The sequence below is a fragment of the Saccoglossus kowalevskii genome, chromosome 6, assembly GCF_978046115.1.
Source record: "Saccoglossus kowalevskii chromosome 6, keSacKowa6.1, whole genome shotgun sequence".
Classification (NCBI taxonomy): Eukaryota; Metazoa; Hemichordata; class Enteropneusta; family Harrimaniidae; genus Saccoglossus; species Saccoglossus kowalevskii.
In genome coordinates this window covers 23,040,191-23,067,523 of record NC_140646.1, presented here as the reverse complement: position 1 = coordinate 23,067,523, position 27,333 = coordinate 23,040,191, and the positions used below count along the sequence as shown (strand labels likewise).

Here is a 27,333-nt window from a genome sequence, read left to right as displayed (position 1 = left end):
TTTAAATTATTCGCTTCATTTGTGTTGTGTTACTGATTAGAGTGGACATGATCTTGCCAGCTGCTTACTGGCTACACCTGTATATTGACAATATTCTGATTATCGTACTTGCATGGACATATATACTTATTACAAAATATAAATTCCCTTTTCATTATGCAAGGTATTACCACTACTACAGAGACCACTACAACTACTAGAGGTAAGCTGAATTAATCATGTCTTAAAAAATCTTACAAAACAGCCACTAGCAAATCATATGCAAATGAAGTCATAACAATAATTACTAATTCATTTGTGAAAGTTTATATTGTAATTATTGATATTGAAAAATTATGCAAATATACACAGATAGGCTTAATTATCATTAATAATTTATGATTAGAGTGGACATGATCTTACCAGCTGCTTGCTGGCTACATTTGTTTCCACAATCTTCTGATTATCGTACTTGTATGGACATGTATACTTAATACAAAATATAAATGTTTTTTTCTTTTTCATAATGCAAGGTATTACCACTACTGCAGAGGCGACTACAACCACTAGAGGTAAGTAGGACTTATCATGTTTTCAAAAATGGAACAACGTAAATGAATGTGTTCAATATATGTTGTCGCACTTGTTTACATTTTTTATGTATGCATGCATGCATGCATGCATGAACACAGTGACTGATTGACAATATTTTTTAATGTCACATAGTCATCTGCCGACCCTTTTACCGACCAAGTTGCGTGTCTATTTATTTATTTATTCATGTTGTATTACTGATTAGAGTGGAAATGATCTTGCCAGCTAGCTGCTTGCTGGCTACATGTTTACTGACAATCTTCTGATTATCGTACTTGCATGGACATATATACTTATTACTAAATATAAATGTTTTTTTCATTTTTCATAATGCAAGGTATTACCACTACTGCAGAGGCCACTACAACCACAAGAGGTAAGCTTGATTAATCATCATCATCATCATCATCATCATCATCATCATCATCATCATCATCATCATCTCAGCCTTTCACGCCACTGTTGGCGGGTGGCCTCCACAACAGCTTCCACGCTTGGCAATCCTGTGCCACTTGAGTCCACAAGATACCGGCCTTCTCTTCAATTTCATCTCTCCATCTTCTTTTAGGTCTTCCTTTCTTTCTGATCTCCTCTCTCGGTCTCCATTCTGTTGTTTTCTTAGCCCATTTGTTGTTATTCATTCTTGCAACATGTTCTGCCCATTGCCCTTTCTTGCTCCGAATCTTTTTGATGATATCCATCACTTTCGTTCTTGATCTTACTGCTTCATTCTTGATCTTGTCTTTCCAGGTTATGTTCAGCATTGATCTTTCCATGCTAGCCACGGCTAGCTTTTCTTTCTGATGCTTTGTGAGTGACCATGTCACCGCTCCGTATGTCATTGCTGGTAGGATGTCAGTAATCATGATTTTCCTTTTCAAGAAGATGGGCAATTTTTATCCTTAAGGAATGTTTTATACTGTCCAAATCTTTGCCAACCTGCTGTTAGTCTTTGGTCAATCTCTTTTGCTATTTCGTTCTCTGAGGTCAGCAGTCGATTTAAGTAGTTGTACTCATTTACCTCCTCCAGCTGTTCTCCGTCAAGTGTTATTCCTCGTCTACGTCTAGACTAATCATGTCATCAAAATTAGAACAGACAATCGAATGCATTGAATATACACTGTCGCACAGTGACTGGTTGGCAATAACCCAATACAAAGATAAAATATTGTTCGTTGTTGTCATTATTAAATGTACATGTATATGCGTGTGTTTATTAAATAACATACAAACAACTTTTTGTTAGGTATATTGCCGATAAGTGACATATCACATATTCGCATACTGGTTGGCTAAAATGTAAACATAACGTCACAATGCAAAAGTCTATATGTATATGTCACAAGATATCAAAAATTGTTTTCATGTGACATTGATTTTACCTGGGATTCACTTATGGGCTACTAACAGCATCAATGTATTACAAATTCGTCATACTATTATGCAATGTGGGGTCTTTTGCATATCAACATGTCTTACTTGACATAATAGTTATAGCTTACTCATTGGAAAAAAAAAAATTTTCTCATTACTTAAATTCTTGAGTAATGACTAAACCAGAATATCCATAGTTACATTATCCTGTAAATTTCTGAAAATGTACATAGTTACTTAATCATTAAGGTGTAGCAAACCTGAAATAAGTTTTCGATTTTGTTCCTTGATTGCTTTGTTTTGGATAAATATTTGTTTTTTTATAAAAGTTCTCTGGTATAATATGAGAGTAAGAAACTATTGACCCAGTGATCAATGTATGAAATGATATACATGTGAATAATAATTGCATCCAATATTAAATATTAATTTTGCCAAATTTACACTACAAATGGCATAGAAACATTTTTCAATTCATGGTTAGGTAAAATGATTAAACAATTCTAGATGTTGCTTGTACACATGCCCTGTTTATAGTTCTCACACTTTGTACATGTTAAGGTACTGGTCCACGGTTTACTGACTGCCCGAGTGAGGGCCGCTACACCTTTGGTGTGGAATATGGCGAAAATTGGGCATTTATAGACCTAATAATACGGGCAGTTGATGGTAATAACAGACCAATCGATTATAAATGGAAAGGGGAAGTGTTTACCTTCCCAATTACACTGGAGTTCAATAAGAATCAATATAATATCATACTCACAGCTGAAGATCAAGGTCAATCAATCACTTGTGAGTTTGCTGTTAAAGTCAATGGTAAGTTGTTCATTGATACTTTGATTATTATTTTGTAACCATTATTTCATTTTGATAGGAAGATTATCGTGTTGCTGAAGTTGTCCTAAATATCTCTGCATGTATATACATGTTTACTGCCTTGCACTTGGCAATGTACATAAAACAAGTCAGAAGAGACAATGTTCATAGTGTTACCCAAGCAAAAACATATATTTGAAACATATATTTGGAGACTAGTCTGTATTCGAACACAGTTTGAACCTGGAACTTTTAAATTGGTCTTCATCTGCCTGACCATCCGCCCAGAGTCGTATTTCAGATCCTCTGCACTGAACTGTTCACTTTAATAGCATGTGCCCAGTACTTCATGTGGGACATGCAGTGGTTAAGTGATAATTTAAGATCCAAGATGGCCAACTGACAGCCATTTTGCTTTTTTCAAAATGCCATATCTTGAACATGCCTTGTCAGTTTGTGTTCAAAGTTAGGATATATGTCCATGACAATTTGTTTCACGATTGGACCAACGATGGCCGACTGGCAGCCACCTTGATTTTTTGAAAATGTATATTTGACATCCTTTGTCAGTTTTTATTCAAAGGTTCTAACTTTGATTAAATACTGAATCGCGAAACAAATCATGGATATGTATCTACATCTGCCTGACCATCCGCCCGGACATTATACATGTTAGGATACATATCCATGATTTGTTTCGCGATTCAGTTTTTAATCAAAGTTAGAACCTTGGATTAAAGATGGTCGATGGACAGCCATCTTTTTGTCGGCTTCATTCAAATTCGGGACATACATTACACATGTTGACATACATGTACACATACTATTCACTCTCAATTACTGACCATGCACTACAAATTCATTCAGAAACAATTTACTTGGTCACATGACCAGTGATTTGCATGTCTAATTTGTCCACATTTATTATATAAGTAGCAATACATGTCCATAACAATTCAATTTGTGATCAGATTAAAGATGACTGACTTGCAGTAATCTTGTCTTGCTTTATATCTTAGGCATGAATAACAATTTTCATTATCAATGACTTGTTTAAGGTAGCGAGACTATTATTTGTGTTGAAAATTACGATTTTCACATTTATTTATTAATTGATGAAATGCACTATAAACTTTCATGTGATAAAGTCAACATAATATAGAATGTCATGTAAGTTGGTTAAAATGTAGATTTTCTGAAGGGAAGCAAGGCAGCCTCAGTAGTGTTTTCCAAAATCAGCAACACAGGTTTAATCTGTGTGCCTATAAGTTTCAAAGATAAACTCAAGACAAAGCAATGTTAGGATGTGTTATCAGTAGCTATCTGACACACAATGAGTGTTTCCAAACATTTGAGAGGTTTGTCTCCGCCCCTGTTTGTTTCACAGATTAGTCATTTGCATATGAATGCGTTAGACACAAGGTCACACAGCCACTGAAAACAAATCATTGATTTTGGTGTTTTCATATGCCGAATTTATTCAATTATAGCTATCCTATTCCTTTATTTTTTTGGTTTCCAATAGCCTTACACATTTGGATGTCCCTACACATGTTAAAACAGACCTTGATGGGAAAACAAATTGACTGTGCCGATAAACAAGCTTGAAAATCTTTGCTGTTACTTCATGGACGTTTTCTAGGAGTTTATGTTTTTCAAAATACAAGGTCTTTAACAAAAAATAACGTATACTTATTGTCGTCGGATTAACACCAAATTTTCACAGCTTTAAGGTGACAGTGAGAGGAACTTGAATGTGTCCAGACAAACTATTTCATCGATTATTTACCAACGAGTTGTGGTTTGAGCTGGGGGCAATGCGACTAAAACAGTAATTGAAATTCAGCACACTATTTTTTAAAACGCATTGCTTGAATAAAACTGACCAGACACATTCACATTACCTGACTATTGAACAGCTAGTAAAAGTGAAACAAATACTTCTTATCGCCAGCATAAATGCGTAATTATTTACAGAAAAAGTAATTTTTCACCTTTGATTGAGTAACGCGTCGTTGAATGCAGATACGGGCATGCAAAATACACTTGTGAAAAGCTTGAAGTCTGGCGATTCTAAAAATATATATTTTCCTGGGTCTATTTGTAGTCATTTAGTCACAACTGGAAGATGAAAACAAGTATGCAAATAATAGTCTCGCTACCTTAACGTAATAAGTTATCACAACACAACTTGATGTATTGTACTCCCTTTTCTCTGTCTAATTGATATTCATAGATCCTTATCCACCTGAGTTGTCCTGTCCACCCAGTATATTTGAAACTGTTACTGGGAGTGACCGAAAGATTGTAACATGGCATCCTGCTACAGCTACAGACAATGTTGGAATTTCAAATTCAATTCAATACTCCAGACAGGGTGGTGAATTTATAGTGGGTGCTCACACAATTGATGTCAGAGCTACTGACACAGCTGGGAATGTTGCTACGTGTTCATTTCATGTTACCATTGAACTTATTCAAGGTATATACTTCATTTCACATATTTTGTATCGTATAGTTTGCTATAGAGAAACCAAGAGCGTCATTCTGAGTTTCAAAATGAAATTGTGGTGGCAGAGAGAGTATTAAACTGAAAAAGCAGTGGTCATGATGGCGTGTGTGGTAAATGTGGATTCATTATTTTAACATGCAAGTCTTGTGTGTTGTTTAATTAATATGCAAATTGAATGTATTTGGGTACGTGGGGCCGTAATGACCATCATACACAGGTATAAATAATTTACAGTACAAGAATATACTTCTAAGGTTTCTGTTTCTTTGATCATGTTTATAGTACTAAAATTGCTGTTAGGAGGCATTATGCAGAAGCTTATGACATTAAACCTGCACAATTTCTTTCGTAGACTTGCATGCATTCAATTTCACATGTGAAGCCATCATCTTTAGTTTGTGTAAATGAATATACTATTATTATAAACACTTTGTCAAATTTGCACACATTTCTTCAATTTTGCAGCTGATTGTGGAGATCTGAATGCTATCAATGGTGCACTATCATGCGATATTGCTGTCTCAAGTCAGTGCATTTTACATTGTTATGATGGCTATGCATCATCCACGGAAACATATAATTGTGTCAACCGACAGTGGAAACCAACCGACCAAGCACGATGTTCAAGTAAGTGTTTAATAATAGTACCTCGACCCCCTGCAGTAACCTTGCAGTAAATTTATTTATAATAATTGAACTAAAAATGTATATATTTCTATTTATCTGTCCTACTTCTGTAAATGATTTTTTTCTAATGTGTATGACGCCGTTAGTATTGTAGGCAGTGTTTTCATTGATCTTCTACTTTCATTTTAATATACTGACGGGGTACGTGGGTTACGGGTGCCAGTGTGACTGAGGCTGTTTTTTGGACTTCCACAACCCTATCAGAAAACTCTGATGAAGTGACCCTGAAATAACGTTCTGTAATAAAATTAAGTTATCCCCCGACTTGTAAAGTAAGGTTTGTAGTGTAGATATATAATGTAATGTTTTTTGGTAACTTGACTTTTAATTCAAATTATGATGGGTAGTACATGTATTCAGGTTTTTATGGATGGATCTGTAATTTAAACATGTGCTGTTAGGCAGAGATGGCAGCTTCACCAATAATTCTGTCGCATAATCTACAAAGTTTAAGTACGTCATGGATGCGCATTGGCATAATTATTACCATAATCTTTTCAATATAAATTTTGTTTAATCCCACTATATGATTAATTGCTTTTCTGGTACAAAGTTACTATAATACTGTGATGACAAATGTGTGCTGACAAGATTATATATCTACAATCTGCATACAGATTATTGTAGCGCACTAAATTGTGATTATGATATGCACCAGCAGTAATCATTACTGTATATCTGCGACTCTGGCCTATCTGGGTGTGAATGTGAACCGACATGCTCTATATGTAGTGAGTATTGTTTTTTTTCCTCTAGGAATACGTGGACAAAACGGGCAAACAACTCTAACATTTAGTATTTTGACCACTTGTCAGAATATAGAAACCTTGTGGGACGATGTTTTGAAAGTGTTGGCAAGTAACTTAGATAAACACAACCTATGTCACATACAAGGGAAAAGGGTATGTAGTAAAAACAACATTACGTTTCGCTGTGGCAATAATAACAAAAACAAACGTGACACGGACAATGTCGTAACTGTTGAAATGGTTATCGAAATTACGTCAGAAGAATACATACTTGATGATGAGGAACGTGAGGTTCAACAGCAACAGATGGAGAATGAACTTAATGCAGCTGCCAATAGGATTGAAGAATTTATCAACAATGGGAGCCTAGTAATTGAGGTTGATGGGCAGACATTCCCAGCAGAGCCCGAGTCTTTCTCAGTAACTGAAGTAGAATGGTATTGCATGGATGGATATATTCAAAGTTCATCACAATGCAGTAAGTGAGCACTAACTATTCTGCATGTTTGTTCTTCTTTGAATAATTCGCAAAAGAAAGAAAGAAATGTTTATACTTTTGTTATTGGTGTTTCCATTTGACAGACCAATTTGAAGTTGTTATTATTGAACTATATAGGAACGTATTGATCACTATGCAATTGTTCATCGGACCAGTATCAGTATTGCATAAATAAGACAAGATGTGGCGTGCATGTGAAATGTCTTCAAGCAGTTGTTTATACACAACTATTAAACAAACTTTGGTGCACTGATTGTAGTAGGTATTGTTTTAGTAGGCATATACGAATAGTATTATGTATATGCAATGATCAAAACAAGATTTCATTATTTAAAAAATATTGAGATACAATTTGTATTATTTAATCACACATACTCACGTCAAACAAGTATGTATATATTAAATTGTTACCTTATTTTTTCAGATAAGTTCGCCAGTCCGATGTGTCACACTAGTGGTAGTGTTTTTATTGTGGTTGTTGTCTTGGTCTGATTTTGGTCAAAGTTTGTCTTCGGTGGGACAAATCAAAAGATCTTTGATAAAAAATATATATTTTACGACATTCACAATTTGTTTAAAACCAGAATAAACCAAACCACACTAATTGTTTTAGTAAAATTATCGTAGTCTCTCCTGCAAGTGTATGAATATTTTGTGTTTAACCCATTACATCTTTTTATTAAAACACATTTACTTTCATTGATTTATAGCTATTTAACTTCCGGCAAGGTTATATTGCTAAATTATGTTTCGTTTTTTTTTTCAGATGCATGTCCATCAGGTGCAATGTACAACCCAGATACCAATACTTGTATCGACTGTCCATTTGATACATATCAGAGTAAAGAAGCACAATTAGAATGCATTCCATGTGAAGACAACACACATACTGTACATGAAGGAAGCTTCAAACAATCACAATGTAAATACTGGTGGTAGTGGTTTTGGTGACGGGTGTATATATGTTTTACTCGATGAGGGTACACTTTCCGATGATCAGAGGTGATCAGAGGATGTGTTGGTGTGAATATAGACTCTCCTAAAATGCTTTGTGTGACGTAGTTTAATTACTGCTCTATGACAGGGAGAAATTAATTAATTGCTTATGCTCATTATCATCTGGATGAGATGTCACCAAGGAACAGTTCTCGACTTCTGCCTAGAAATTGTTGCAAAAAAGACTTCAATATTTATTGTTTTACGTCCATATTTGCCATCTCAAATTATCTGATATGTGTTGTCTATTGTCTATTTAATATTTATTTCAGTTATTTCTTCCTCTCAGAATAAATGTGACAACATGCATGTCTAATGTTATTATTGTCTCATTCAGGTGTCGCCGCTTCATCTGAAGAAGACAGTCAAACTCCCATTATAATTGGTGCTGTTGTTGGCATTGTCTTACTTATAGTTGTAGTGGTAGTGACAGTACTTGTGTGTCGCCGTAGAAAATCAAGCCAAGAACCAATACCAGGTACCAGCCATGCAAGCAATATCTATGAAGATGATGATTTTGAATTGAAGCTTAACTTGAAAAGAACAAACACTGCGAAGCTACACAAGGCGATGTTTGAACATGAGGACACTGATTACTCTGCCATACCTGAAAAGGACTCGAACTATATGGAGCTCAACAAGAAGGATATACAGACAAGTGAATATGAGGCATTACATACACAATCCCAGCTTGAGCTTGAAAAAGACGATGAACAAAATCTTAAGACATTCAATTTGCCGAGAGAGACGACAGAAGAACATGCAGTTGAGATAGAGTAAAATAACTGTGCATTCTAAAAAATATACATTTTGTTCTCTAATATTACTTTATTCATCTCAAATGTATTATTTAGAAACTGGTGTAGGTATTGTATTATGTTGCTTTTTAGTAGAATATAATATATTACTTTCGAATAGATAATATTTTGGTTTGGGTAACCTGTTGGAAATATTATAGTCTTATATTTACATTTAAATTACGTATAAAATATATGCATGATTGTATGTAGTATATTTCTAAACATATCAACACATGGACAACTGCAAAGGTTATGAGCTTATAGATTTGGAATCAAATTTGTCATGCAACTTTGGCGTTTGTATTTGTGAATTAACGAATGCAACCCTGTAATGTGAAAATAACGCATTAAACCATAGATATTTAAACTTCATATATAACTTAAAAAAAAATTAATTTCCATAATCCAATTAGGCAAACATTTGATATAAAGATATTGTAAGTTACCTTTCACAAATACTATTTCGGTAATTTGAAGTGTAACAGCTTTCCCCTCATATGGAAGCATTCATTCACTGATAGTTGTTTTCTTATGGCTCCGTGTCTTACTATTGTTTATAATCGTAAATATCATATACAATATGTAGCAAACACAGTCTGTACAAATGAATATATTGCTTTTTAACTTTATTTATCCATTTCACATATTTATACTATTGTACTGTATATAATTGGAATTATTTGTAAATTAACTAATGTAAGTTTAAATTTATCTAATTTCAAGACCAATCTAACTTGTCAACTGTCTGTAACCTACGTTACAGAATAATATTTTACGACGGAAACTTGAGTAGATCTCTGTTATAAAGATAGGCGTGAACGGAAAGTGCTCATTTATGTTTTAATTAATGATTATCAAAGTTAATTAACTGAAAAAATCCCATAATTTCTATTTTTTTCAATTTCAATTCCATGAATATTATATTTAATGATTATCAAAGTTAATTAACTGAAAAAATCCCATAATTTCTATTTTTTTTCAATTTAAATTCCATGAATATTATATTTTTGTTATTTTTATTTTACTAATTGCGCTGTAATTTGGTCTGTACTATTCAAAGTAATGCACGTGATGACTAGAAACAAATATTCAACTGTTTGCTCGATACAATGGAATACAGAAACATGTTAAACTATACATAGAATATCCTGAAGATGGTTAACGTTAAATAATATTCTAGCTGAAAATACGTGTGTAATTCGGTAATTAAAATGTGCAGATTATTCTCAGTTTCAGTCAATGTTATGATTCAAATAATAAACAAGCTGAAAACAATTCATTTCAACTTCAGAGTAACTATAAGGATGTAACCAGAAATGTTATGTGTGTATATACTTGCATCAATGTTTAATTTCCAGTGTACCTTACTTTGTTTTAAGATGAATACAACACACAAATAGGTAAGTGGTATAAACTATAATAATGTAGTAAGTAATGCAATATTATGATAGATATAATGAAATGATACAGTGCATGGAGGATTACTGTATTTAGGCTTGTTACAAAGTAAGTTTATTATTCCTTTCCTTTCCATTACAATTGAATTAGCAAATTTTCTTTATGACGGTGTCGATTGAAACAATTGTAATATATTCAATATATGGGCATTACAATTGCAAATTTATTACATATCTTTGAAAATCCTGTTCAGTCTCTAGTTAGGCTTGTTGCAAAGTAAGTTTATTAATCTTTCAAATTACACATTAATTAGCTCATTTTCATAATGCCGATTTTACTTGCTATATGCGTATAATGCTCATAATGTGTCAGTATTTAATATTACTTTCACCCACGTGTTTGACATGTGCATCTTTTCTATTCTATTGGACATGTATCCGTTTCCATGTGGAAACGTAACTGGGTAGGTCGTTCTGGTCATGATATGGCCCTATATGTATGCAGACTATATTCTGCAAGTTGCATTGTGGGATTTTAACTGCGCATGTCCATCTAGTTACTACGAGTGCGCATTCACTATACGTTATTTCAAGACGACAGTGCACTGTAGCGTAGCGGGGAGCGTATCTGCTTAAAGTGACGATTTTTGTGTGGGGCGTTCGAACCTTGCTTTTTGTGTGTTCGTGATATGCTAGTACATGTTATTACTATTGCAATAATCTTTATGTTAGATGAGCTCACATCGGACTGTTCTGCTTTCCACATTAAGCCACATGTTGGCCTAATTAGTATGCCTAGCTTCCTATGAAAATTATTATTTTTTAATTGACTGTTTTTCGGCTTGATCATATCTGTCTTTGCATTGAAAAAGAGAATGACTTTATACGTCTTACTTTTTTGACATACGACCTCGAAACGCTGATTTGGAAAAAAGTGACGCTTTTAATTAATTGTGTTGAAGCATATGTGAATGGGATGTCAAGTTCATTATCTACTCAAATAAGGTTAGACAAAATACGATTGAAAATATTATATATTCACAGAATTCCAACATCCAACAGCTGAATTAATCTTTTGTATTCTGTTATTTTTAGATTGATTCTCGGATTTACTATAAATACGATTTATCCTACATTTGTGTTCCGTAAAACATTTATTGTACTCCGTTATTATGCAGTGACTGTAACCATCAGGTAAATATGTTTCCATCAATGTGATATGTCTATGCAAAAATGCATATATATCATAGCCATTTGAAAGATTAGGAAAGATTAACTTATGGAGATACTTGAATAGAAAAACCGTTTAGCATGTTGATAAATTTTGTTCTCATATTTTTATTTTGTCTGTTTTCATCGATACATATACGCATATGTAAGGACAAATATACCTGTGCGAATGCTGCTTATTCTCATATTGACATTTATTTTTGTAGTAAAATATCAAGATCACAGTCACACATTACGCTTTAGATACAGAATCAGTATTAGGCTTACTGAAAGTGCATGAGCTTTCTGTCCAGCTTATTGTCTCTGTTCTGATTATTGTTCTTACAGTGAGTGGTGTTTTTCCAGCCAGCCTATTGTTTTTGTTTCGATTTTTCAGGATGGCTTCAGAAAGCATAGACCGATTGTTTTTGTTTTTGAAGATTTTCTCCGTTTATCGTTCCAGCTGTGAGATAAAATGTGGATAACATACCTACCCTCTATTTTGTATAGTGGTGTATATCAATGAGAAATTTAACATATCCCAATAACAATTAGTTTTTACGTGGAATTTTGTACATTGTCGATTCAGTGAAGGTTATTAGTTATTTTAGAGTACACTGTATTGTACATCTGTCACCGTAACACCATAAGTTACAGCGTGCCATAATTTTGCGGTATTTTACGGGGTATTTTCATTCTACCATATAAAGAAATGGAATGATTACGCGTAAGCGGCTTCTAATAATAAAAACAAACATGGCTGCCATCGGTGTTTGACCGGACTCTACACAAAGCAGTTCGCTGATTCTGTTCTAAACTTTTTTGGATTTCGGCATTTCCATGATGTATCCTTGGAATGAAAAGATGTATAATAATAAGGTTATTACGAGGATACCTCAAAGTATGCACTCGGACAGTTCACGCGTCGGTCGATACTCCAGCTGTACTGTCTTCGTTATTATGTAAAACTTATTTAAATGACCGATATTTTGGGATTGTTCTAATGTTCTAAAATCTGTGGGAATTATACACTACTAAATTCTACATGGATGTACAGGTTTAGATAAGGTATTAGCTATTTATTATGTATATATTTAATTGCCATCTCGATATTTACAACTAACTGGATATTTTTAAATCGATAATGATAAACTTTCATGTGACTTCAGTAATTATGTTCCTATCTAATTCCAAGTGATGGAATACGTGTACACTGATCGCTAGATACTACATATAAATGTATTTAAACATAGAAAAGCTGGCCACATGTTTCGAGAGCCTAATCTGACAGACAACGTAATGCCTAATGTCATGAGCTAGTAATATCCATAAACCATAAAGAAGGTAATTGGACGATACAGCCCATGATGTTACGAGTAATAACCAGATTGATTTTGTTGAAATCCTGATTCAAAAATGAAATCTTGAGTCAGCTGCTGTGGAGTTCGGTTTTCAAACTATTGTATATAAATATTGTGATAAAATAAGTGTCTTGAAGCACAAACAAAAATGTCGACAGTCATCGATTAGTTGTACTGTCTGTTTTACAGGAAGACGAACAAGTACGAGGACAAACTAAACGCGACATTAGTATAAGTACAGAATTGTGGTGAAATATGACTGAAAACGTCGCAGACCAACGGAATGCGGGGAAACCACTCAGCAATGAAGAACACAAGAGTGTTAAGACGACTGTGGACAACTTCATGGCAACTACATCTGCCCATGGTCTACCAAGAATCTTCGACCGAAGAGGACTTGTGATCACTATTTTTTGGACTTTGATATTTGCAACAGCTTTGACAGTTTCCGCATGGCAAATACAAAACCTCATAAGGCAGTTTGTAGACAGAGATATCAACGTCAGGGTAAGCATGCACATATCAGTTATGTGGGCGGAGTGATACAAACTTTCACATGAATGCCTTATTACATACATATACATGTATCAGTGGTCTGTTCTATAGATGGGATTACTTGAATCCAATATGACACTGCAGGGGATTGACAATTAAAACTCTGTGGGATTGAGATGACACTTTTGAACAAAATAGCTAAACAGAAAAAAAAAATTGAACAATGCAGAAAAATAACTACATTAATAGAGCACTAATTTTCAAAGATTTGCATTCAATGATTGCTACCGTTTTCACTTCCCAGAAATTCTGGAAGAGTTAAATCAAACAAATATCATGTCACGACTATTTATTATATAAGACCCAACGAGATGATACTGTTCGATAATCCTCTGCCATGTTGTCAATCTCATACAAAACAGGACAGTTACGTGTGGCAGCAATGTCATTACTTTCATTTAAGTTGGCCTTATAGTAAATGTTTGAAAATCCGTGTTCGCATTATCATAATTGTCATGCTTTTCATGGTAGTATTCAAGTTTGAATGTAAAATTACATTTTAGGTTGAAATAGTGACAGCTCCAGGACTAACGTTTCCGAGTGTTTCAGTCTGCAATACAAATAAATTACGAAAATCTGCCATCGCCGATTCTCCACATAAAGAAATGTTAGCAGTTGACACGGCCATAGTTCGGCCGTATTATGGTATGTATGTAGTTGAATCAAATCATATCTATGGTAATCGCGTGATTTAGAATTTCCTAATGCATTTTAACCACGATGACGACAAATTTCATAATAATAGCATAGCATGATACTACTATTTGATCAATCACAAGATATGTGCAAGACGTGATCCTAGTTCTTGCCCACACGACATCGCATGATGTAACTGCAACTTTGACTAGCGATTTTCTTTTGTAACATTGTAATGAATGTGTTTGTTTGGAGCTGTAGAAAACTAGATCAATCATAGTTGCCAGCGAAATCCACACCCAACACACTCACTACATTGATTATGAAGATACACTACTTGACATTTTATATGCAGGTCAATCCATTTCAGTGTTTAAAAATTAAATAGTACCATACTGAATAGACATTATTTGACATGCCTCAGAAAATAAGCCTGAATAAATTAACCATGTGTACTGAATTCTTCTTTTATCTTCAAAGCTACTAGATGTTTTAAACGAGATTTTCGATGTTTAAACACTGGCTGTATAAAACCGTACCTCGTATGCGATGGATACGATAATTGTCGAGATAGAAGTGATGAGAAAAACTGCAATTATGGTAAGTACAACGATTATACATTGAGAAAAAACTACTTTTTTGCAAAACGAAAAATACACTTTTGTTTATTTTACTTACCGTTAGGCAGCTGTGGAAGCGACAGCTTTAAGTGCACGACTGGAAGTGACTTGGGGGTGTGCATTGACAGCAATTATAAGTGTGACGGTGAAGAACAATGTTATGGTGGCGAGGATGAACTGAATTGTGGTAGGCCAATAATGTATATATTGCTAAATGCTATATCGTGATACAGTATTAATACAACACAATTTTCATCTTACACAATTGCGATTCTTGTCATGATAATATATAATATATCTAATATGTGAATCTTTAGTCAGACACATGATGCGACCAGAAAAATAATGTACCTATTTTCGTTCTTTTCACTTACCGCTAAATGTATGCATCTTTATTTTCTGCAACGTGAGACTTCATAAACTCAACACAGAATTTTAGAATCAATTTACCTCGTAGTTTGATTTATATTACACAGGTCCCGCTCGAATGAACGGAACATATCGACAAGGTATATATAACGATGAATGTATGACATGCAAACAGACAGACAGACAGAGAAATTAAAGTTAAAAATTGAAGAATAAGAAATGACGTAATAATTATTACCTTATATAATGTAACTAGTTACCTAAGTTATATTATTTCGTTGGTCCTTCGGCCCTCGCCATTCTAGTCTGTGAACGTTAACTAGATTTTGCGTAAGGTTAGTGGATGACTGCGACGTTGATTGGTTGATAAATACAGTATGATGCTAATCTGATTATGTTAATGTCCCGAAGAATGGATTTGAAGTGTGTATCTTCTCTGCACAGTGTGTCAAGTAATAATGGTAACAAAGACGAAAGAGTGACTGTCCCGTTATTCGTGACGTTGGAATAAATTTATATGGTTAATGTGCAAAATCGACTGTTATAGTGAGGGACCCGCGAAATAATAGAAAGGTGAAGCTATCCTATGACTGATGTTTTTGAAGTGTTTAAAGGTGTAATATAAGACCTGTATGGTATTTCACACCGCCAAGACTTGCGTGAGCTGTTATTGTCAACAAAGTAAAATGTTTGTTTACAATTTGATAGCGACATGATTTGAATTGTATTACTAGTAGGTTATTCAAAGCTGATGAATGCACTTCACCAGATTAACAAAATAAAATAAAAGAATATTAATTTAAATTAAATACAAATTGTTTTAGGTGTTTCATTTGAATTATGTCATTTTCACACATGTGTTGTGTTTTTTAGGAGGACGATGTGTTTTTTATTGTGACGATGGTGAGTGTATTCCCCAGGCATATGTTTGTGATGGCCATGATGATTGCTCAGAAGGTGAAGACGAGGCTGATTGTGAATGTGAGTAGATGATGAATAGTGAATTACAGATTTTATTTATAGTATTTGTGCTATCGATATAATGAATGGTTTATAACATGAATTTAGGGGCGATTGTACATAATATATAACATAACAATCTGCAACTCATGTGGAACAAACGAACTTTCATGGCTAACAACAATTACAGATCTTTGTGCATCTTAATTTGTGTACTGTATGGCTATGTAAACACGGATAATCTGTATGTTGTACAGAATGTATTCTACACAGGTGAAGAAGCCAAATTTACTTTCATTCCTAATAATTAAAATAATCAAATAATTAACTAAATGAAATTAATGTCAAGAAGTATTGTCTCTAAGAAATACGATTTTTATTATATGCAGCTGTCGTAACCACCACTGAAGAACCAGAACATGTACCAGGTAAGACAGAATAACATTTTCAAAAAGAGTTGCTACGTCGTACAATTTGGGTTCAAGTAACATATCTATGTATACACACGTGTGTACGAAATGAAGAAGATACAAGAATATGTTTCAATCGTTCAGTATTTCATTTTTTTCTAATAAAATACTTGTTTCTAGTGGTGTTTAATTATTCTACAAAGTTAAGTTCGTTTGAAAAATCTGCAAGGAATTTCGTTATATTAGAACGCTTCTACGATTGTAAAAGTAAAGTTAAATAAAGTACCTATGTCATGTAATGTGTTTATTTTACTTCGTGTAAGTACCCATATATCACTAAATATATTTTATTTCAATGTATGTTGTTATTGACATTGTAGGGTTTATTTGTGTAACATCTGGAGAAGAAATATTGTCCAGATTTGTTTGTAACAATGTTGTTGATTGCGAGGATGCCAGCGATGAAATCGGCTGTCCTCAAGGTAACAAGTGACGTCATAGATAATATGCATTTTCCATCGAGTATGTGGAATGTAGAAGGAATATTTAACAGACATAATAATTTTACAATATTTCAATATTTATACTGATATGACTATTTTCTGTTCATTTAGTTCTTTTCAGCACTTTGCCACTACTTTTCAGTACTTTGCCACTACTTTTCAGCACTTTGCCACTACTTTTCAGTAATTTGCCACTAATTTTCAGTACTTTGCCACTACTTTTCAGCACTTTGCCACACTTTTCAGCACTTTGCCACTACTTTTCAGTACTTTACCATTACTTTTCAGTACTTTGCCACACTTCAGCACTTTGCCACTACTTTTCAGTAATTTGCCACTACTTTTCAGCACTTTGTCACACTTTTCAGCACTTTGCCACTACTTTTCAGTACTTTGCCACTACTTTTCAGTACTTTGCCACACTTCAGCACTTTGCCACTACTTTTCAGTAATTTGCCACTACTTTTCAGCACTTTGTCACACTTTTCAGCACTTTGCCACTACTTTTCAGTACTTTGTCACTACTTTCAGCACTTTGCCACAACTTTTCAGTACTTTGCCACACTTTTCAGTACTTTGCCACTACTTTTCAGCACTTTGTCACACTTTTCAGCACTTTGCCACTACTTTTCAGTACTTTGCCACTACTTTTCAGTACTTTGCCACTAATTTTCAGCACTTTGCCACTACTTTTCAGTAATTTGCCACTCCTTTTCAGTACTTTGCCACTACTTTTCAGCACTTTGCCACACTTTTCAGCACTTTGCCACTACTTTTCAGTACTTTGCCACTACTTTGCCATTACTTTTCAGTACTTTGCCACACTTCAGCACTTTGCCACTACTTTTCAGTAATTTGCCACTACTTTTCAGCACTTTGTCACACTTTTCAGCACTTTGCCACTACTTTTCAGTACTTTGCCACTACTTTTCAGTACTTTGCCACACTTCAGCACTTTGCCACTACTTTTCAGTAATTTGCCACTACTTTTCAGCACTTTGTCACACTTTTCAGCACTTTGCCACTACTTTTCAGTACTTTGTCACTACTTTCAGCACTTTGCCACAACTTTTCAGTACTTTGCCACACTTTTCAGTACTTTGCCACTACTTTTCAGTACTTTGTCACACTTTTCAGCACTTTGCCACTGCTTTTCAGTACTTTGCCACTACTTTTTAGCACTTGGCACAACTTTTCAGTACTTTGCCACTAGTTTTCAGTACTTTGCCACTACTTTTCAGTACTTTGCCACTACTTTTCAGTACTTTGCCACTACTTTTCAGTACTTTGCCACTACTTTTCAGCACTTTGCCACAACTTTTCAGTACTTTGCCACTCTTTTCAGTACTTTGCCACTACTTTTCAGCACTTTGCCACTCTTTTCAGCACTTTAACACTACTTTTCAGTACTTTGCACTACTTTTCAGCACTTTCCCACAACTTTTCAGTACTTTGCCACACTTTTCAGTACTTTGCCACTACTTTGCCACTAATTTTCAGCACTTTGCCACACTTTTCATCACTCTGCCACTACTTTTCAGCACTTTGCCACAACTTTTTAGTACTTTGCCACACTTTTCAGTACTTTTCCAATACTTTTCCACTACTTTTCAGCATTTTGCCACACTTTTCAGCACTTTGCCATTACTTTTCAGTACTTTGCCACTACTTTTCAGCACTTTGCCACACTTTTCAGCACTTTACCACTGCTTTTCAGTACTTTGCCACTACTTTTTAGCACTTTGCCACTACTTTTCAGTAATTTGCCACTACTTTTCAGTACTTTGCCACTACTTTTCAGCACTTTGCCACACTTTTCAGCACTTTGCCACTACTTTTCACTACTTTGCCACTACTTTGCCATTACTTTTCAGCACTTTGCCACTACTTTTCACTACTTTGCCACTACTTTGCCATTACTTTTCAGTACTTTGCCACACTTCAGCACTTTGCCACTACTTTTCAGTAATTTGCCACTACTTTTCAGCACTTTGTCACACTTTTCAGTACTTTGCCACTACTTTTCAGTAATTTGCCACACTTCAGCACTTTGCCACTACTTTTCAGTAATTTGCCACTACTTTTCAGCACTTTGTCACACTTTTCAGTACTTTGCCACTACTTTTCAGTAATTTGCCACACTTCAGCACTTTGCCACTACTTTTCAGTAATTTGCCACTACTTTTCTGCACTTTGTCACACTTTTCAGCATTTTGCCACTACTTTTCAGTACTTTGTCACTACTTTCAGCACTTTGCCACAACTTTTCAGTACTTTGCCACACTTTTCAGTACTTTGCCACTACTTTTCAGTACTTTGTCACACTTTTCAGCACTTTGCCACTGCTTTTCAGTACTTTGCCACTACTTTTCAGCACTTTGCCACACTTTTCAGCACTTTGCCACACTTTTCAGCACTTTAACACTACTTTTCAGTACTTTGCACTACTTTTCAGCACTTTCCCACAACTTTTCAGTACTTTGCCACACTTTTCAGTACTTTGCCACACTTCAGCACTTTGCCACTACTTTTCAGTAATTTGCCACTACTTTTCAGCACTTTGTCACACTTTTCAGTACTTTGCCACTACTTTTCAGTAATTTGCCACACTTCAGCACTTTGCCACTACTTTTCAGTAATTTGCCACTACTTTTCAGCACTTTGTCACACTGTTCAGTACTTTGCCACTACTTTTCAGTAATTTGCCACACTTCAGCACTTTGCCACTACTTTTCAGTAATTTGCCACTACTTTTCAGCACTTTGTCACACTTTTCAGCACTTTGCCACTACTTTTCAGTACTTTGTCACTACTTTCAGCACTTTGCCACAACTTTTCAGTACTTTGCCACACTTTTCAGTACTTTGCCACTACTTTTCAGTACTTTGTCACACTTTTCAGCACTTTGCCACTGCTTTTCAGTACTTTGCCACTACTTTTCAGCACTTTGCCACACTTTTCAGCACTTTGCCACAACTTTTCAGTACTTTGCCACTCTTTTCAGTACTTTGCCACTACTTTTCAGCACTTTGCCACACTTTTCAGCACTTTAACACTACTTTTCAGTACTTTGCACTACTTTTCAGCACTTTCCCACAACTTTTCAGTACTTTGCCACACTTTTCAGTACTTTGCCACTACTTTGCCACTAATTTTCAGCACTTTGCCACACTTTTCATCTCTCTGCCACTACTTTTCAGCACTTTGCCACAACTTTTCAGTACTTTGCCACACTTTTCAGTACTTTTCCAATACTTTGCCACTACTTTTCAGCATTTTGCCACACTTTTCAGCACTTTGCCATTAATTTTCAGTACTTTGCCACTACTTTTCAGCACTTTGCCACACTTTTCAGCACTTTACCACTGCTTTTCAGTACTTTGCCACTACTTTTTTAGCACTTTGCCACAACTTTTCAGTACTTTGCCACACTTTTCAGCACTTTGCCACAACTTTTCAGTACTTTGCCACTACTTTGCCACTAATTTTCAGCACTTTGCCACACTTTTCATCACTCTGCCACTACTTTTCAGCACTTTGCCACAACTTTTCAGTACTTTGCCACACTTTTCAGTACTTTGCCACTACTTTTCAGCACTTTGTCACACTGTTCAGTACTTTGCCACTACTTTTCAGTAATTTGCCACACTTCAGCACTTTGCCACTACTTTTCAGTAATTTGCCACTACTTTTCAGCACTTTGTCACACTTTTCAGCACTTTGCCACTACTTTTCAGTACTTTGTCACTACTTTCAGCACTTTGCCACAACTTTTCAGTACTTTGCCACACTTTTCAGTACTTTGCCACTACTTTTCAGTACTTTGTCACACTTTTCAGCACTTTGCCACTGCTTTTCAGTACTTTGCCACTACTTTTCAGCACTTTGCCACACTTTTCAGCACTTTGCCACAACTTTTCAGTACTTTGCCACTCTTTTCAGTACTTTGCCACTACTTTTCAGCACTTTGCCACACTTTTCAGCACTTTAACACTACTTTTCAGTACTTTGCACTACTTTTCAGCACTTTCCCACAACTTTTCAGTACTTTGCCACACTTTTCAGTACTTTGCCACTACTTTGCCACTAATTTTCAGCACTTTGCCACACTTTTCATCTCTCTGCCACTACTTTTCAGCACTTTGCCACAACTTTTCAGTACTTTGCCACACTTTTCAGTACTTTTCCAATACTTTGCCACTACTTTTCAGCATTTTGCCACACTTTTCAGCACTTTGCCATTACTTTTCAGTACTTTGCCACTACTTTTCAGCACTTTGCCACACTTTTCAGCACTTTACCACTGCTTTTCAGTACTTTGCCACTACTTTTTTAGCACTTTGCCACAACTTTTCAGTACTTTGCCACACTTTTCAGCACTTTGCCACAACTTTTCAGTACTTTGCCACTACTTTGCCACTAATTTTCAGCACTTTGCCACACTTTTCATCACTCTGCCACTACTTTTCAGCACTTTGCCACAACTTTTCAGTACTTTGCCACACTTTTCAGTACTTTGCCACTACTTTTCAGCATTTTGCCACACTTTTCAGCACATTGCCACTACTTTTCAGTAATTTGCCACTACTTTTCAGCACTTTGCCACACTTTTCAGCACTTTGCCACTACTTTTCAGTACTTTGCCACTTCTTTTCAGCACTTTGCCACTACTTTTCAGTACTTTGTCACACTTTTCAGCACTTTGCTACTACTTTTCAGTATTTTGCCACTATTTTTCAGTACTTTGCCACTACTTTTCAGTACTTTGCCACAACTTTTCAATACTTTTCCACACTTTTCAGTACTTTACCACTTCTTTTCAGCACTTTGCCACAACTTTTCAGTACTTTCCCACACTTTTCAGTACTTTCCCACAACTTTGCCACTACTTTTCAGCACTTTGCCACAACTTTTCAGTAATTTGCCACACTTCAGCACTTTGCCACTACTTTTCAGTAATTTGCCACTACTTTTCAGCACTTTGTCACACTTTTCAGTACTTTGCCACTACTTTACTGTACTTTGCTACACTTTTCAGTACTTTGCCACTACTTTTCAGTACTTTGCCACTACTTTTCAGCACTTTGCCACAAGCCACACATAAGTGTACCATTGCACAGCTTTATAAATTGAACATATCTCCGCTCAAGTATTGTGAATATACTAATTACGTCATACGTCATACTATGTGTGTGTTGAATTGAAATAGATCTAAGACCTGTATACAAGCCCACTGTGGAGTATCTTTCAGGAGAATATTCAGACATCAGCAACGATGTATCCATCTACACAGATTTCATCAACAGTTATTACCATGATCATTTGCTGGGACGAGTAGTAAGCGAGGATCCACCAGACTGGTTTGGATTCATCAGTCACAGCACCACACCTGACTACAGTGATTTGGAGAGTGTTTTAAAACTAACCGCAAGTGAGGTTACCGAATATGGACATCAACTGAAAGATTTTATATTGCAGTGTTCGTTCGATTCACAGGAATGTAATATGACCAGGTACATGTACATAAACAGAATGCAAGATACCGAATATTAAACTACATTTGCACGCAGAAAAAGTTGACTTTTCTTTGACTAACATACCTAACTACTCTAGACAGTTAATCAATGTACTATACTTATTCCATTACAGAGATTTTCGACATTTTGTTGATGACAAATATGGTAACTGTTATCAGTTCAATCCAATGGACCCGAACCGAGAAATCTTTTATGCCACTAAAACAGGTGCCAGATATGGTCAGTATACGTACTTAACGTATGTGTGAAGTCACAGAACGACTGGAGGAAACATATTTGATAAAATAAAATATTGTTTCAGTTCTCGAGATATATCTAGTTTGTAGAGCATTCATGTCCCGAGATCACCACATGTAAATACTAGTAACACTTCTACAGCTACTAATTAACACTTCTACAACTACTAATTATCTTAACGTTATTATTTTCCGACTATTAGGATTGAAGATGACGCTATTCACCGAGCAGAAGGAATACATCAGTGTGTACGGACGTGATTCCGGAGCACGAGTGGTAATTCATCCACCACATACACCGCCAATACCGTGGTCAGAAGGTATCACGATCACGCCGGGAAAAGTCACATCCTTAGGGATAAAAGAGGTACAGTCAAATTACACAGTCGCTAGAAACGTCCTCATATGTATATCACAGATTACACCACGATGTCTCACAAACGCTGCAGTCACTTATTTCTATAAACGAAATATAGTATGCCCTCGCTCGCAAGAAACCAACCTAGCGAACTAGCCTACAAATAACTGACGCTATCAGAGAGACGATCACGCACAGCAAAAAACCGCAAATGGTACATTAGCCAGAATGAAATGGTGTATTGTAATTGAACATAGTTAAAATTTGTAGAAAAAAATGAGATATTTTTGTTAGCACAACACTTGGGTGCCATACTAGTTTTAACTCATCCGCGTGGTGCGTATGATGTATGTAACAATACGCACGCACATGGTTTGAAAATGCCGAGAAATATAAATGTAAATACTGATTATCATTATTATAACGCATATGAATGTTGTTACAGGTTCGGATAGCAAGAGAGCCAGAACCATATGGTAACTGTACAAGGGAATATGAATATAACTCGATCTACGGTGATTATTATGATAAAAAGGTTGGTTAATAGTCTTATTCTTAATTTTCATTATTTAAAACGTTAAATGTTCTTGAGTTGAGAGGTGTTTCACTAAGAATGATGGGGTGTATGTTTTCTTCTTTTATTACGAGTGTTTTAGGCATGTGAGGAAACATGCATTCAAGACACTATGATGAAGCATTGTGGATGCGTTGATACAATGCTGAGAAACAAGTTTCCAAGATGCAAGCTTCTCGATAGGACACAGGGTATGTAGTTGATAGGTTCAGATCAATTAAATGAGGTTTACTCATTTTCAAATTGTTATAAACAATATATTGTTTGAAGCATTATTTCCATAACCGTTTTATAACAACACTCATATGCACCCGTTTCAGATATATGTAAGCAGATGATTTACTATTTCGCTTTGAAGCAAGCGTTGAACTGTGAATGCAAGCAACCATGCAAGTGCGTAAATCAATCTAAATTTATATTTAGCCGTAAAGTCGTATGTATTTTAAGCCATGCCAATACTGTTCTGTCGACAAATCTTCATTATACAACAAAACATAATATCAAGGGAATGTTGCAGAATTTAAAAATGTTTGAGCATATCATGATTTGATTAATGTTTACGGGTTGAATACAATACTAATTAATTTCAGCGAAAGTTGGTATGAATTCAGCGCGTCACATTCGCTTTGGCCATCTGATATATACCTGGTAAGCAAATGTGTACACAGTAATCTGACCTGACACAAACTTATTACCATATTAAATTAAATTATATTTAATTATATTACAGTTTTATTTTTAACAATAATACTTTAATTATTTTATATAAACGTTATATTATAATCGTATTATTTGTGTCGATTTGCATGCTTTATTCTCGTGACTAAATGTTAATCGGTTAACAAAAAAAAAAGTCTTAATAATCAATAAGTATGATTATTCTAAAAATATATGTATATTATGATCTATGTATATACTGTACACGTAATAAACCCGCAGGAAATTTGCAGCTTAGAGCTTCCTATGAGAATATCTATATACTGAAATACAATATGTAAACAATATTTTACTCATATGTTTGTGCTACAGAAACATCTACTGACGCAAATACATTATGATAATCCCAAGACAAAAGACATTCAAGATTTCGAAACTGCCAGGTAACCAATTCACTTGATAATCCATTCTCAATCTCTATTTGTATTTACCTCCCGAAGTGATTTCTCCTAATCGGGGCGATAACAATGATATTATATAAAAATTGAGTGTCATAGTAATTTTTTTATCATCTATTGGCTATTGACAAAACTTCAAATCATCAAATCACAATATACTATGATAGTGTTCAATATCTTATAGACGGAACATGTGTAATTTAGTATTAATTTCTACGAGTTCGATCAGATGAGATTAGATTACAATAAAAATTGTCGTACTTGACTTTAATTCGTGTTCACAATGTCGGGCATTGTACAAATCAAAATTACCAACACTTCCATAGTGAGCTCATCATCTGTTTGTAATCGATGATATAATACATTCAAGTATTATCCAAATGTTTATATTTCAGTAAAAATCTCGTTCGGTTAGATGTTTATTTTGAAGCACTGAATTATGAAAGTATTACAGAGAGGCCTGCAATAACGGTAAATTGAGATACATAATTATGAGTTACCGCATCAATAATACTATCAATCAATTCATTTCACGTAATGATGATCTCTAAATATAGGTGCGTTTTCACTAATATGTGTTCAGTGTACATGTTCATGGGGTCTACTTCCACAGGAACAAAACTTACTCAGTGACATTGGTGGAACGCTTGGTCTGTATTGTGGATTTTCATTTATCACCATAGTAGAATTCATACAACTAGCAGTTGACCTAACACGTGCAGGGATTCGCCGCTGATATATAATCGTCGGTCATAATTGGTATTGCATGTATAACTATGGACATGAGTTTGGGTGGTTATGGGTATCGTATAATATTGTACATTTATATAACGCGTGTTTTTCATCGTGTCTTGTAAATTACTTTTAATTATCAACTTACTGCAGCTGTATCACCGATAAATAAAAGTGATCTCAAGATGTGCCCTGAATGAATAAAAATTAAAGGTAGCATACTTACTGAGAGCGGAAAGTGGAATCCAATAATGACTTCAAAACCAAACAGCTCACTCAATGACAAATGAGAAGCTATAAAACACTCTAATTAGATGGGGGAAATGAATAATATTTCAATCATGCCACATTCGACGTCGAGAAATTGATCAATTGGTCGTGTGTCTATTTCACACGAGGTAAAAGGAAACCCACTGGCTAACACCAACCATAGGTTTTGATACAAACCCTAATAGGATAATTGGTGGCACGTGACCTGCATATCACGTGTTAATCTTGTAACTATTGAAATTAGAATAACATCAACAAGTTTCAAAAAATAAACGTATAACCAGAACAATAGACTACAGCATACGTACCAACATTTGTATGAATATTTAGTGTTTGTCACTTATTTGTCAATGATAACGGGTTGACCCAAAATCATGACACACGGACTATGAGACAAACTCTGCTGAGGTTAATTACATATTTAGACTAAGCTTAAGAGTATGAAATGTGAATTAAAGATGTAGTTGAAGTTTTCAGGAAGTTAAATGCACATTAATTATTTTCATAGAACAATTTCAAACTATATATCCTATGAAAACACATAATTCACACTAATCAAAACTCAATGTTACGTTAGTTTCAAGTGATTACTGTGGAGAAATTAAATTGGATATCCTATTTTTTTCGGGAAAATGTGGAAAAACACACGCGAAAACATAACAGCCACACCGATTTTGTTTAACATATTTTACATGTTTATTTTTGTGTTTTCACTAAAATATGCTGATCATTTTATGTTCAGGTAGCCAAATCATTAGAATGTTTAGGTTTAACAAAAATCGACGTGACTGTAATGCTATATATGTAGATTCACTGACAAGACAAAAAAAATATGTGCTTACTTGGTACTACTCAGTATTTTATTATACTTAATTATTTTAATGTCAGAATTAGGACAATGTATTGTAACTAATTTGCATATTGATAGATGAAAAGTAGAATTGCTGCATTGATTATTTAAATGGCCATGACGTCATAGCTGACCTATGTTTTAATATCCGGTAAAATGTAGATGGTAAGGAGATATTAGATTTTAAAAAACGTTTGAGATTTGGTAGCAAAAGAACAAACCAACAAAGAGTACGAGTGTATCCACGTGATACACTAAACGCGATTATACGATAAATGACAATGAAAAAGAGCGTCATTCTGTAAACATTCAAAGAGAGAAAAATCGGCTTATTGGACCAGTACTAGCCCATATAACTCGGCAAAATGTGGGTAAAAATAATTGTATCCACTCTCATAGAAACATAGAATACTTTTACATACATTTGTGATTATGTAGTATATATGTATATATTGATAAACAGGTATTGTTTTCTTTCATGAATATATCACGAGTCAATTACTGGCCTGAGACGTGTAGTGTTGACAATGCTATATATTGCACGGTTTATGTATCAAAAACGAAGGAGTTTTGTAGAATACTGGCAACGTAATGTTGACTGGCCGTGTACTGGACGAAGTCATCTGCATGAC

General features: G+C 34.8%; 2 protein-coding genes across 3 annotated transcripts in view; both read left to right on the top strand.

The window, feature by feature from the left end:
• Positions 1-10,311, top strand: part of LOC146742165 (low-density lipoprotein receptor-related protein 6-like) — a 38,867-nt gene extending 28,556 nt beyond the window's left edge. The window contains exons 20-28 of the mRNA XM_085500210.1: positions 164-202; positions 513-551; positions 911-949; positions 2,509-2,766; positions 5,003-5,248; positions 5,744-5,905; positions 6,722-7,192; positions 7,980-8,135; positions 8,547-10,311. Coding sequence (XP_085356336.1) covers positions 164-202; positions 513-551; positions 911-949; positions 2,509-2,766; positions 5,003-5,248; positions 5,744-5,905; positions 6,722-7,192; positions 7,980-8,135; positions 8,547-8,989 — 1,853 coding nt within the window. The 3' untranslated portion in view covers positions 8,990-10,311. The remainder of the gene's footprint in view (positions 1-163; positions 203-512; positions 552-910; positions 950-2,508; positions 2,767-5,002; positions 5,249-5,743; positions 5,906-6,721; positions 7,193-7,979; positions 8,136-8,546) is intronic.
• Positions 10,312-11,051: 740 nt separating this feature from the next.
• On the top strand, positions 11,052-25,802 carry LOC144343114 (uncharacterized). Of its 2 annotated transcripts, none has more exons than XM_085500808.1 (20): positions 11,052-11,411; positions 11,502-11,600; positions 13,166-13,483; positions 14,035-14,176; positions 14,648-14,767; positions 14,852-14,974; positions 15,264-15,296; positions 16,030-16,137; positions 16,506-16,544; positions 16,907-17,008; positions 22,323-22,542; positions 22,679-22,785; positions 23,006-23,169; positions 23,606-23,695; positions 23,817-23,925; positions 24,055-24,127; positions 24,325-24,382; positions 24,764-24,834; positions 25,245-25,320; positions 25,463-25,802. In XM_085500808.1, exons 3-20 carry the CDS (start codon positions 13,232-13,234, stop codon positions 25,583-25,585), a joined length of 2,010 nt encoding a protein of 669 aa, XP_085356934.1. In that variant the 5' UTR covers positions 11,052-11,411; positions 11,502-11,600; positions 13,166-13,231; the 3' UTR covers positions 25,586-25,802. The 2 variants fall into 2 exon arrangements, with proteins under 2 accessions (XP_085356934.1, XP_085356933.1); XM_085500807.1 differs by having other exon boundaries at positions 22,239-22,542.
• Positions 25,803-27,333: the final 1,531 nt, after the last annotated feature.

Coding starts and splice junctions, on each gene's coding strand:
- LOC144343114 (XM_085500807.1), top strand. CDS start 13,232: ATGACTGAAAACGTCGCAGACCAACGGAATGCGGGGAAACCACTCAGC. Junction 24,128..24,324: donor GAATGCAAGCAACCATGCAA/GTGCGTAAATCA, acceptor AATTAATTTCAG/CGAAAGTTGGTATGAATTCA. Junction 24,383..24,763: donor GGCCATCTGATATATACCTG/GTAAGCAAATGT, acceptor TTTGTGCTACAG/AAACATCTACTGACGCAAAT.